A 12,797-nucleotide genomic window follows, 5' to 3' on the forward strand; every position below is an offset into this window, starting at 1 on the left:
ACTTCAACGTGGGACCGTCGCAGGGTCGGTGCCATTAATCTCCGAAAATTTCAGAACGGTCGGTTGAGTGGTTTGGGCTGGAGGCGAGCGGACAAACAAACAAACATGCCGAGCCGAGCCGAGCCGAGATGAAAACAGAGGCGGTCAACATACTTGTCAATTTTTATTTATTTATTCTGCCAAGTAACAAACGGAGGTGATCAACAGACTTGTCAAATTTTTTTGTTGTTGCCAATTAGAAACACAGACAGAATAACAAAATCGACTGACCAATATACCTGAAAAATCTTCTATTTTGCAAGTAACAAACGGACCCAAACGCAATACCATCTCCTCTGGCGAGGGTAATAATAAGTCATGGCCCACGGGTCAGGGTCAAGCGTCTGATCAAAGCAGGGTTGCATCAAAGCGGGACATATTGGTACCCGGTCATCACTGACAGCAGTTATAAAGTGGAAGTCCTTGTTATGTCTATTATTTTTTATGTAACACACCAGGACACAAAACTACACAAACACCACACAAAACAAGTCCTGGCGATGGTCTGTAATCTCTGTGTGCTATTTTTCTAGTTTATTACTTGTAAGAGTTCAATAGTGTGACAGTTTCACAAGATACTCTCATCCTACACTTTGTTCATGACTAGATATGAGACCTGCCAATACTATCACAGAGACAGAACAATATGTTTTGTGAAGAAATAAACTTGCTCATCCAATAAATTTAATAAACAAATTATTCCATAAGAATTATATAAATGACTTTGGGTAATAATGTAAAAATGACCGTTTTTACAGCCATTTTTCCCTGCTGTGCAGGGATTAGGCTTTTTCTTGAGGCAATGTTTTTTATGGCCGGATGCCCTTCCTGACGCCAACCCTGGTCGCCTCTTACGACACACAGGGATATGGTACACCTATTCTAACCGGGGCATACACCGGGACCAGTACACTGGTACTCACTTCGCCGACCTCAGATGGATGACAGGCTGAGTCAACCCCCTGGTGTTAATTCAGCAGCCAATGGGGCTTGAACTCAGGATCCTGGGATCCCAAGCCACCACCCTAACCACAAAGCCAACACCAGGCTTTATATAAATGACTTTGGGTATTGATGTCTATTTTTATTTCCCTTGATTCCCAGCTCCCCATTGCCAGTTTCGGTGTCATTATTTACTTTTGAACAGTGCAAACAGCATAACAGTTCATTACCTTCTTTATATGCATATTGAAGAACTATATTAACTCCTACCAGTAGAATACAATGACACTCACCTTTGAGCTGTCTCGTCGTGTTAGATTCCCCACCTAACTATAAGCTGTTAATTTCATCCCAAGTTAAAGATTTAATGAAGAGGAGGAAAGTTATCGCCGGTACTCTGAATGAATTACAAATTCTTGTGATCTTCAAAACATCAAGCCCAGCCAACTGGTCTGTGAAACAATTGTCAAAAATGTTTGTCAGCCAACCCCACAAGGATATGGGAACAACTGCACCCACTGAAATAGTAGTAGTCCATTATAATTGCACGTTCTGAGGATTTCTGTGCTGAGAATATGTTGCTGTAAAAAAAACAAAACATTTTTGCTGTTTATTACAAGATCAAAGAAGGAATCCCGTATAATGAGATAACCGGTTCATATCGTTGTTTGACGTCATTGTCTATTAATTTATCAAATCCCAACTGATGGGTTAATAAAAATCATCATCATCATCATGTCACTGCGGAAACTGGATGCTGTTTGCATCATTTCCGGCAGTGCGACAATGATGTAATGAGGAATTTGTAATTTTGACAGGCCGGTACCAGCATAGAATAGCATACTCTTGCAAAAGGTATCGCAGGATCTTTAATATCGACCATCAAATGCAAGCACATGGGACGGCGAGCTTCAAGACAGTGACTTCCTCTACAAGATAGTGCACCCATTGATGCAACACCCTGCTTGAAAAGCACCTGTATGGCAATTTGTAGTCCAGCTGGGAATCAAACCAAGACTAGACAGCTCAAAGGTGAGTACGCTACCTCTGAGCTATCCTGGCAGCCCAGTTAGACAATTATAGACAATTATACATGAAAGTTTATTTGTAATATTTACAATATTGGTTAATGATCGAGTTAACATGGTGTGCTTTCATGTTTCTCTAGAACTTGAAGACACATACTGTGCACCTAGATCTCCATCAATTTCCAGTGATGCACCTTACGCAACCATCTATGATCCCCCGGTACACCTGGGTCCATTGTCTAACCCACATGCAACTGCTCCATGCCTCCTCGAAGCCGGCTACGTGGACATGAGGTCTCCTGTGATTTCTGAACCTCCATATGCTGAGATTTCCAACAGTCGCATTCCCGGTATGTAGGACCAAAATATGGGATGCATTGTAGAAGGACATTGAGCACACTTCGCTGTCCAGAATTGGCAAATAAGTTCAGTTGTATATCGAGAATATACAAAAACATAGGGGCAATACCCCTGGGCGCTCACCTGGTAGCGGCTGGATAAGATAACCAGGGAACCACTGGTTGGCATGGATGATCCATAAAATATGTAACGGAGAAGAAAGTAAATAAATAGCAATGGATTTTTTTTTTTTAATGCCGTGAACAAATTTTGGTACGCAAAGGGTGATAAAGGTTGTGGCCAAGTTTCATCGGAATTGTGTGTGTGGTTTCTGAGAAGAAAGCAAATGCATATTTTGGGGGGCAGGCCCTGAAGACCCCCTGGGGGCAATGTTAAAATTTATTGATTTTTATTTTTTAACACGGTGATGAACGTTGTGGTAAAGTTTCATCGAAATCGTATGTGTAGTTTCAGAGAAGAAGTTGCAAATATTTGTGGACAGACGGACGGACGGACAACACGCCATCCCATAAGCTCCCCGGAACTACGTTCCAGGTGAGCTAAAAATACAAATGATTTTGAATCAAATACTTACCCTTAGATTGAATACCAGGTGATATGTTGCATGTACACAATTGCAGATGGAAGAGCTGCTTTACCAGGGCCTCTCAAAGCATAGTATACTCCATAATGTAGATTGCCAATTCTGGCTTCACAATATGTTGGATATATTCGGATCCAAAACGGAAAAGTTGATAAAATCCATCGTTCATCTTGTCCCCCCATGAAAGCAGACACGAGCATTTACGGAGATGAGAAGCCTATTCCATATTTCAGATCCTTCCATCAGCATTCAAACCCAAAACCGTGCAACTCAGATATTGCTACTCGCCTCACTCTCCATCATGAGCCCAGATGGCATCAGTCAGTGTCTATGATCTCAAATCCTGCTCTACAGTTCATGCTCCCCATCTATCTACCCTGTCTATTATTTTTAGTCTACCTATCTACCCTATTTAGTCTGTCCTTCTTTGACCAATTCTCCTCGACATGGAAGTCAGCAAACATCATTCCCATCCATACGAAGGATGCAAAAACAGACCCTAAAAAGTTTCGGCCATCGATTGTTCATTTCCAATTAACATGCAATGTCATGAAATCCATTATATCAATTCCGAGAACAAGTCTGTTCTGGTTTCAAACAGTCTGATTTCCAACCATCAATTAGGATTCAGTCCCAGCCAGTCAACTCTGACATGCTTCTGCTACTCTCTCAGCAATGGCTGGAGGCCCTCAATCTCTTACAAGAGGTTAGGACCATCTCCCAAAAGATATCTCGGGCATTCGACTGTTTGGGATCCTGTTTTGCTTGCCAAGCTCTCTGCTGCCACCTGGCCATCAGGTGAGCGTCTGAACGTGGCCAAAAATGATCTTCGTTCCCACCACTTCAGTATCGTTTATCTTGTTCCTCTTGTTCATATACATGTTCTTGGGCATTTTTCATTGCTAACAACCTGACTCGCACCATGTTAAAAGTTCTCCATGAGATATCTTGCCAAATATCGTCACCATGAGCCTTAATTGGCCAAAGGGCAGTCAAAAATGAGGTTGTTCATGCCTGTGTCCAAGTTTGTCATTTTATATCCCTGGAGCCAAGCATCCTAGACACTCCAAAATTCTGTTAAAGCCCAATGGCATGACTTTGTATTGATCCTCGCATTATCTTGGTGATGTTTTCACATATGACCATGTGGCAGGAACTTCAAAATAGCTTTTATACATTCTGTTTGAGAAAACGAACCTCTGATGTTAATGATTAAACCATGTTCATGACATCATAGGTTTACATGTACAAATAATTTACTCCTGAAGTGATTTAGGGATAATTAGGCAAAGGGGTGGAATACTTATGCAACTGAGAATCATCTGATTTTCTCTTCATTTAACTTATTCACATTTTATCTACATTTTTTTTCACTTTATCACTTTGGAGTAGTTTGTGAAGACCTCTATATATTAAGTTTGATTTGAAAGCATCATGAAATAAGCTCAGGTGGCATCGAAATGTGAAACATTTGGAGGGGGGGGGGGGGGGTTGAATACTTTTGCAAGCTACTGTATTTACACAGCAGGTTTACAAATATGTACAGGGAAGGTAAGCATTCCCCTTATCCCCTAATCTACATTCGTGCCATTGGATCCTTATTCAGTCAATCAGCAACTTTAAATTGAAATGGTGCCAATCATGCATGCAGTGGGAAAAGAGATAGGGGAGGGGTAGGATGAGGTGTGATAAGAAAGAAGATGGCATGTATCATGCCCCTACACACCTTGCACGAGCCCGGTTGAGCGAGTACTGCCCAATGGTACTGCAGATGATCAGGTCAGGTCAGGTATGGGAGCATGTGCCAGAACAGCGCGTTGCTGTGTCCACTTTCCGCCGGTACTCCAGGGGCCTCTGTCTGGCCTTCCCCCAGGCAGATGCCAGGCCCATCCCCATCTCCTTGAGATGATGGTCAACCTGCTGCAACCACGAGGCACGTGGTCGGCCCATTGGCCTCCTCCACTCACGAGACTCCCTCGCTGAGAGAATCTGGTGAGCAGGATCAGCGTCAGGAAAATGAGCCACATGTCCATACAGCCGCAACTGACGCTCAGGGACCATGCAGGTAACAAATCTCATCCGAGTCTCTCTCAGCAACTGCTCGTTGGACACAAAATCTGACCAGCGATAGCCAAGGATTTTCCAAAGAGACCTGGTACCAAAGGAATTAAGTCTCCATCTCAGATCCTTGGTCAGAGTCCAAGTCTCGCATCCATAGAGCAAGACTGGAAGCACCAACGACCTGAAGACTCGGTCTTTCGTTCTCTCGCACAGGTACCGGCAGTGCCACACCCCATGATCCAGTGAATCCATGACTCCCCAGGCCCGACCCAGACGTCTATTGACCTCTGACTCACAGCCAGCAGAGACATGAATATCACTGCCAAGGTAAGTGAATCTCTCCACGACCTCAACATCCTCACCACAAACAGACATAGACAGGACAGCAGCATCCAAGATGTCATTGAAAGCCTGGATATTAGTTTTGACCCAAGAAACCCGTAATCTCAGCAGCTCCGACTCCTCATTCAGCACCTTGAGGGCCCCTAAAAGGATATCTAAAGTCTCCGCAAAGATGACTGCATCATCTGCGAAATCAAGGTCTGAGATCTTGAAATTCCCAAACGATGCACCGCAGCCTTATCTTTCCGACATCCTCCCTAAAATCCAGTCCATACAAGTGCTGAAAAGTGTGGGGGGGGGCAGTACACACCCCTGACGAACTCCGGTAGCAACTGGAAATAAGTCAGAGATGGTACCACCACACTTCAGAGCACTCTCTGTACCGGAGTAGAGTTCAGACATCAGATCGATCAGTTTTGGTGGCACCCCACGAAGACCAAGAATCCTCCAGAGGACATCCCGATTCATTGAATCGAAAGCTTTACAGAGATCAACAAAGGCTGCAAGCAGCCCCTGCCGAAACTCTCGTCTGCGTTCGGTGAGGACACGAAGAGCAAGGATACGGTCAATCGTTGACCTCTTTGGTGTAAAGCCTGACTGCTCTGGACGCTGGTGCTCAAGCAGATGGTGGCGAACCCTATCAAGAATTATCCGAGCAAAGACCTTGCCCGGTAATGAGAACAGCACCACTCCTCGGTAGTTGTTGCAGTCTTGGCGATCACCCTTCCCTTTCCAGAGAGGGACAATAAGGCCCCTCTTCCAATCAGTTGGGATGATGCCTGTGTTCCAGGCAGAGCACAAAACTGCATGCAACGACACGAGTGCAGCATTTCCACCAGCCTTGATAAGTTCAGCATAGATGCCACAGATCCCTGGAGCTTTACCCCGTTTCAACCGCTTCACCGCAGCCCATGTTTCCACAAGCGAAGTTGGACCACAGTTGATTGGAGGGTCAGCAACAGGGATTGTAACACCCTTGACGTCCAACTCGACAGCTGGGGGATCAGCCTGGTACAACCGCTCAAAGTAACCGGCCCAGCGGGCCTTTACTTCAGACTTCTCTGTCAAGAGCCTGCCACCCTCTGCTCTCACTGCAGTGCTCCGAGGGATGGGCTTGGATGAACGCAATGCACGAATTCCCCTGTAAGCGGGACCAGAATCACCTGTCCACAGGTGATGCTCTACCCCCTCACAGATTCCTCGCACATAGGCCTCCTTGTCCACCCTTCGTGCACGTACAGTTTTACGCCTCAGCTCCCTGAACAGGTCAGCTCTGCCATTCATCCTGGCCCTGCGACTCTGATCAATGGTATCCAGTTTCCCTTGAGAGACAACATTCTTCTTTGCCCTGCAGTGAGTTCCAAGACATTCACCGGCAACATCAAGCACGGTGGGCTTGAAGGCACTCCACAACTCTTCAGGACCCCCCAAAGCACCCAGACACCCAAAATGTCCACTCAGCCTGTTCGCAAACTCCTCAGCTACTCTTACATCCTTGAGCTTGCAAACATTCAGCCTCGGCTGGGATGGCACCATTCTCCAGGATTTAAGGTGCAGCTTTAGTGTTGCTACAACAAGCTGGTGGTCAGTATTGAGGAACTGAGCGACCAGACCAATAGTAGGTGTAACCACCCACCATTATCTCGCCGCAATCCGGTCTCCGAACCTCAGAGAGTGCTGCAATACCGATGTCCAAACGCTTGAGCTCAGATGATAACAGAGACAGATGATCATCCTCTCTTAGGGATAGGATTCCAGGCACCCACCCGAAGGGACCGCCTCAGGTTAACCCAAGGAGACCGCCGTCTGGTGGACGACACCTCAGCACCACTCCGACACACTCTCCCGCAATCTGACCCAGGGATGTTACCCCGTGGTTTCCCTCCTTTCATCAAAGATTGGGGGTCCCAAAGGCTTTGCCCCAATCCCATCATCCGGTGAGCTGCCTTGCGAAGGGAAGCTGCACAGGAGGTACTCCCACGGAGTGGGTTTTCAGATTTTTTTTGCGTTTTTGTGTTTTGCGGAATGAAGGGTTTTACGGTGGCCAGAGTGAAAATCCTGCCACCAACCACCGAATAAAAAGTAACCCAACTGCAGGAGGACGTCCGCAGACACAGTTGGGCACTAGATATGGATGGCCGTTGGCTCACAAGGAGCTCCTCCGCCGTTTGACATGTTTTGTTTTTAATCCTGCTGGGTGTCCATATCCAAACACCCTCCTCGCCAGAAAACCTGGTGGGGGAGATGGTTTAGTCACCGACAACCCAACCATGGAACAGGTTAGTGCGGGTTTACATGGTACCTGGAGCAGGTCACAGACCTATCCTGACCTGACATGGTCCTACAACCCACAGCCTCAATCTTCTACAGCCCTAGTCCTACAGTATGGTCCTACAGCCTCAATCTCCTCGTACCCTGCTCTTGGTCCTTCCTATGTACCGCCAACATGCCATGCCTCTCCGTGTGCCCAGGAATGAACTGTCTGCGGCGCAAACTCTATACATGCTTTTGGCAGGAAATGCTTGAGATGTGTGATGCAAGGTTGGGGCCGGTGATAGAGCCAGACAGCAGGAGCGTAGCATCCGGGACTTACTGTGAAGGTGTGCATGGGCGAGAGGTGAAGCATATATGCATGTGAATGAAGAAGAAAGCTGTGGGAATTAAAGGAACTGTGGAAGATAAAAGAAATAAAGGAAACAAAAGATGAGAGTGAATACAAGAAGAAAAGTGAAAGGCAAGATAGTGAGGAAACCCAGATGGACGAGTGTGTGCAGTGCGAGCCTCCAGACAAAGTCCAAGACAAGTAGCTGACCAAGGAGAAGCTTCCCATGTGCCTGTTTGCCCTTCCCTTTTATAGCACCCCCCCCTTCACCAGAGTGTCCACCGCATCCATGGGAGGGTTGCGGGAGTTGGTGGGGGTGGGGGGGGGAGACTTGGTGTTGATCATTTGTGACAACACTTCATTGGGACATTTATTGGCCCACAATATCTCCTGATCTGAATATTCCAGATTACTTTCTGGTCGGTGACATTTAAAGAAAAGGTGCACCAAATTAGGCCTCGCACATTAGAGGAACTTGAGATGACTAACATGAGAGCCAAAGTAGCAAATATATTCAAAGCATACAGTGCTTTCAGAAAGTATTGTTATGTTTCTGGGGAGGGGTTTAGATATTACCATTGAGCAGATAGGAATGTATGGAGTAGCATGGTCCGTGTATAGGTAGTTAGCCAATCTTGATACAGGTATGGAAATGTTAGCTTTAGAATTGTCCTGTTTAAATGTGCACCACACGGGGGGTGGTGCGTGGTAATAGTTAGTTAGGGTTTTTGGTTAAGTAAATTATGCATATAACCTCTATGTCAACCTCGATTAGGGGTGCTGGGAGACTTTGCAAGCGAATAGGGAGGAGCAATAAAAATATACCTCGTAAAATACTGCAAGAAATACAAGAATGCCCATTAATTATTAGGACATGCACGTCCACCCTTTCGAAGGTGAAACGCCTCCTCAAACTCATTTGAGTTGACTGGCTCTGAAAATCGCAAGTACCGTACAATAAATCATGGAAAGATTTTTTTACAATTCATTTTACTTTTTTATGTGTTGTTTGATTCCCTGTGCTGTCATGAAGAACTCCACAAAAAAATTCCATTGAAGCAGATATGGCTATCCATTTCATGGATGGAAAATAAATATAATGTGGCATATACAGAGCTCCAGCAGAGTTGGCCGAGGATTACATAAATGAGCCTGGGTTATCTATCTAGCCTGGGTTGGAATCTCTGCCCAGCTATAAACATCGTCCTGATGTTTCATCAGCAGAGTGGTTCATCAATGTGTGTTGTCCATTGGATGGACGTTAAATTGGGTGTTAGTGTGGCTTAAAGATCCCATAGTGTCCTTTGCGAAGAGGAGGCAAGTTATTACCAGCACCCTGGCCAAATTCCAAATTTCTGCTCTAACCTGCAGGTGGCACTGCATCAGTGGCATAGCTGCACCTTCAGCAAATGATGTTACCTGCAGCCACAACAAAGAAGAAGAAGAACAGCAAAAAGACGAGATTCAAAAATAATTCGACCACAGTGGTGGATTTTGATTCTGGAATTTAACCACTGAATTTTACATCAGTGTTGATCATGTGATCAACCAACTGGGCTTATTCCTGTTCAGAGATGCCTATTTGCTTTCCTTGTGCAGAATGCTCAAATATGCCCAGTGTCACATAACCACAAGCTGTGATGTATGGTATCCTTCAGTAAATCGAGGAAATTACATGACTACAGACTTTACACTCGTTTAAAAATTTTGCATTTGATAATGTAACAAACTACATAACCTCTCTCTCTCTCTCTCTTTTTTTTTTCCTCCCCAACAGGCAAGCAGACTCAAGACCTGTATGATGCCCCACCAAACAGTCACATCCCTTGGTTCCATAGACCTCCAATCAGAGGTTGTCTACCATGGCTGCCTCAAATACCATGTGACCAAAAATAATATCTCAGATATCTTTATCATGAGCCCTCATGACTTATAACTAACTGCAAGTAGAGTGGAATCAGGTGTTGGGTTGTTCATTTGCTAATCTAACCATGAACGAGTAATCCATGTACAAGATGGCAGCAGGTTGGATGACCAAATGGACATGTAAGATGTATTTAAACATCTGTTTCAGTTACCTGGTACTGGTAGTACGTTTCAGTCATTTTAACTTGTGTATTGTGGTTTCTAGAGTAATGTATAATGCAAGTCAGTACCTTGCCACTTGTCTATAGTGTGGAATTTGTTATAAATTGTAACCTGTGTACTTTGCATTTTCACTGTATTTCTTTAATCAAGATGAAGACTTAAATTTTGCATTGCCAGGTGTACTCGTATATTGGCTTTTAATGACTTGTTGTATTTTGGGTTTACTTAAGGGCTTAATATGAAGTGCAGGGTTATGGTGGTGTAGTGGGGAGGACAGTGAACCAATATCCGTTTGAAAGCAGTAATATTGATAATGACATCCTGTTGCTATTGAACTGTCAATAAAAACCACCTGGCTCATTGATGACCTTCAGGTATAAATATTCCACTCTACATGCAGCATCAGTCCACCTTAGTGTTTGACTCTTCGATGCTCTCAGGGCATCACAAGGCACCAATAAGATAGGTGGTGTCATTCACATACCTCTGTGGTGATTATTCCTTTCAGGGTGCTCGTTATGATCATATTGTTTAAACCAGAACAAAAGAAATCTCACTCACATTTAAAATGCAATGACGTGTTGTAAATGATGTCTGGTTGATGATTACTCCTTCTATCGCCTCTCCACCTCTCCAGTTGGTGAAGAAGAAAGGATTCGTTGCCATTGAGTCTCTGTGGCTTTAAAAGGGCAAGCAGAAGAGAAAACTCGTTTGTTGTCGTCAGGGTAGTTCAGCCAAACAAAATCCACTTTGCTCAATAGTCTTGGTGATGTCAAATAAAAGTCACTATCAAATAGTGACATGTTGAGTGACTCAATAAGAATGAGAAAAGGTCTGGAAGGAAAAGTGTGCAAGCTCCAAGTTGCGTTGTGGTGACGAGCTCCCACTGAGTGCCTTGCGATATCCGTTGCATCCATTGGCTCTCTGGAAGGACTCCACCGATTGGCTGCTAGTGTTCACACATTTGCTTTATTACAAATATTAGCAAAATGTAAAGAAAAATGAACGAGTCACTACACCTCGAAATTAAATTAAATGTTCTGCTGATTCTTAAGCAGAGTATTACATTGTAGGTTACATTACACAGAGGTGATATTAAGCAAGTTATTTAGTCTGCTCTTACTTGTTTATGGTGTCAAAGATCTGTTGCTGCCTTTGGTGAACAGTGCAGTGGTAACCTGGTGAAATGCAAAATTTCTTCATTCGCATTAAAAAAAATGTTTTAATGTAATTTTTTTTTAATGTTCGCACCGAACTTTCTTGCACGTGGAAAGTACTCCTCATGGGGAATGAGTGTGATTTTTTTTATGACATCATAGGTGCCTTTGTTATGACGTCATAATTGCATATGAAGAACGCTACATCCGATCAGTATGAAAAGTTTTGAGGGTCATCTTGGGATAAAACGGTCCAAGATATTTTTGATGATGTCATCAGCCATGTTGTTGTGTTTTTTTTAAAACCTTCAAAAATCTTCTCTGAAATGGCTGAACCAGTCATCACTGCTAGCATTTATAAAGTGGCAGTTCTAATTATGTCCCATTAATTACGTAACACACCAGTACACAATCGCCACACAAAACAGAAACACCACACAAAACAAGTCCTGGCGAGGGTCGGCAATCTCCGATTGCTCTTTTTCTTGTTATTGTGTGTGTTTTTTTTTTAAGTGTGCACTCATTGGTTGGACAGCTACCAGACTCCACCCACTATGGCCGCCATCTTGGTTTTTTGATGGGCCTAAGACATTAGGCCTGTCTACCTCTGCTGATTATATACTGTCCAGGTTTGTTGCGCCAGATTTCCATTAGCATTTTTTTTGGTCGAGTGTTACTCATGATGAGGGACCCCCAAAAAATTGAATATGTCGAATAAAAATTATTAGTAAGGTTTAATCAAGCCAGTCAGCACACACGGTACATGCCTCCCGAAAAAAAAAGTTTTATATATAAATTTTGAACAGGCCCCATATTGGGGTTAAACAATCCGAGATTACTTGATGCATCATTCTGTTCTGCTATAACTGTGGTGGATGCTGATGTGGACGAGGTGTCGAGTTGATCTTTTAATAGCACAGTAAATGTGCGTTTCCCAATGGACCAGTTACCGGATTTTGTTGCAGGTTGTGACCACGGTGCATTAATTCTTGTTTTTTCATGTTATGTGGTGAACAAGGGTGTCAGGTGTTCCATTATCAATAATTTCTTACTTTCGCTTGCCAAGCCAGCAGGTCCTTATCAACTGTTTCGTTGGAGTGCTTGCTTGAGTGCTTCAGCCACTTGACGGGCGCTCTACAAGCTGATTGGTAATGGAACACACCCCAGGTGATGCAGCAGGAGTTTGGCTACGACAGAGTGTTACACCAGATTCACACACAAAATTAAACTTGAGAGGGCCATGAAGAGCATCGCATGAAGTGAGGAAGTGTTCACAGTCTGGTGAAATATAGTCCAGGTTAGCTCATATCTGATAATGCTTGGCCTCTGTCTCCACTGTGCCATATCAAACACAGCATGTATTACCAGCCATTTTCAAGAGATCAGAAACTTTGCAAGAAAAATAAATTGGAAACATCGTTGTCTGAGTGAATAGGTAGAGAGAAAATCTGGTTGAGGCTGAAATTATTGATGCAGGTAGGGACAAGCTTCATGATTCCTTACAATGAACCCTGTATTTAACACACTTGATGAGAAACAGTTTTTGTCCCCCCTCTGACCGAAGGCGGGGGACATTAAAATGAGCTCTGTATGAC

At 44.1% G+C, this 12,797-nt stretch overlaps 1 protein-coding gene across 7 annotated transcripts in view; it reads left to right on the plus strand.

Moving 5' to 3' along the window:
* The window catches only part of LOC147015251 (uncharacterized), a 166,178-nt gene extending 154,716 nt beyond the window's left edge, over positions 1 to 11,462 (plus strand). For 5 of the 7 annotated variants that reach the window (XM_085849828.1, XM_085849832.1, XM_085849825.1 and 2 more), the window contains 2 exons: positions 2,150 to 2,359; positions 9,735 to 10,437. In XM_085849828.1, the coding sequence (XP_085705954.1) occupies positions 2,150 to 2,359; positions 9,735 to 9,853 (329 nt within the window). In that variant the 3' untranslated portion in view covers positions 9,854 to 10,437. Of the gene's footprint in view, positions 1 to 2,149; positions 2,360 to 2,816; positions 2,904 to 9,734; positions 10,438 to 10,682 lie in introns of those variants that run through there. The other 2 variants (XM_085849829.1, XM_085849830.1) reach the window with 2 other exon arrangements.
* Positions 11,463 to 12,797: the final 1,335 nt, after the last annotated feature.

The sequence above is a fragment of the Eptatretus burgeri genome, chromosome 12, assembly GCF_056783735.1.
Source record: "Eptatretus burgeri isolate ZD-2024b chromosome 12, Ebu_testis_v1, whole genome shotgun sequence".
Lineage (NCBI taxonomy): Eukaryota > Metazoa > Chordata > Myxini > Myxiniformes > Myxinidae > Eptatretus > Eptatretus burgeri.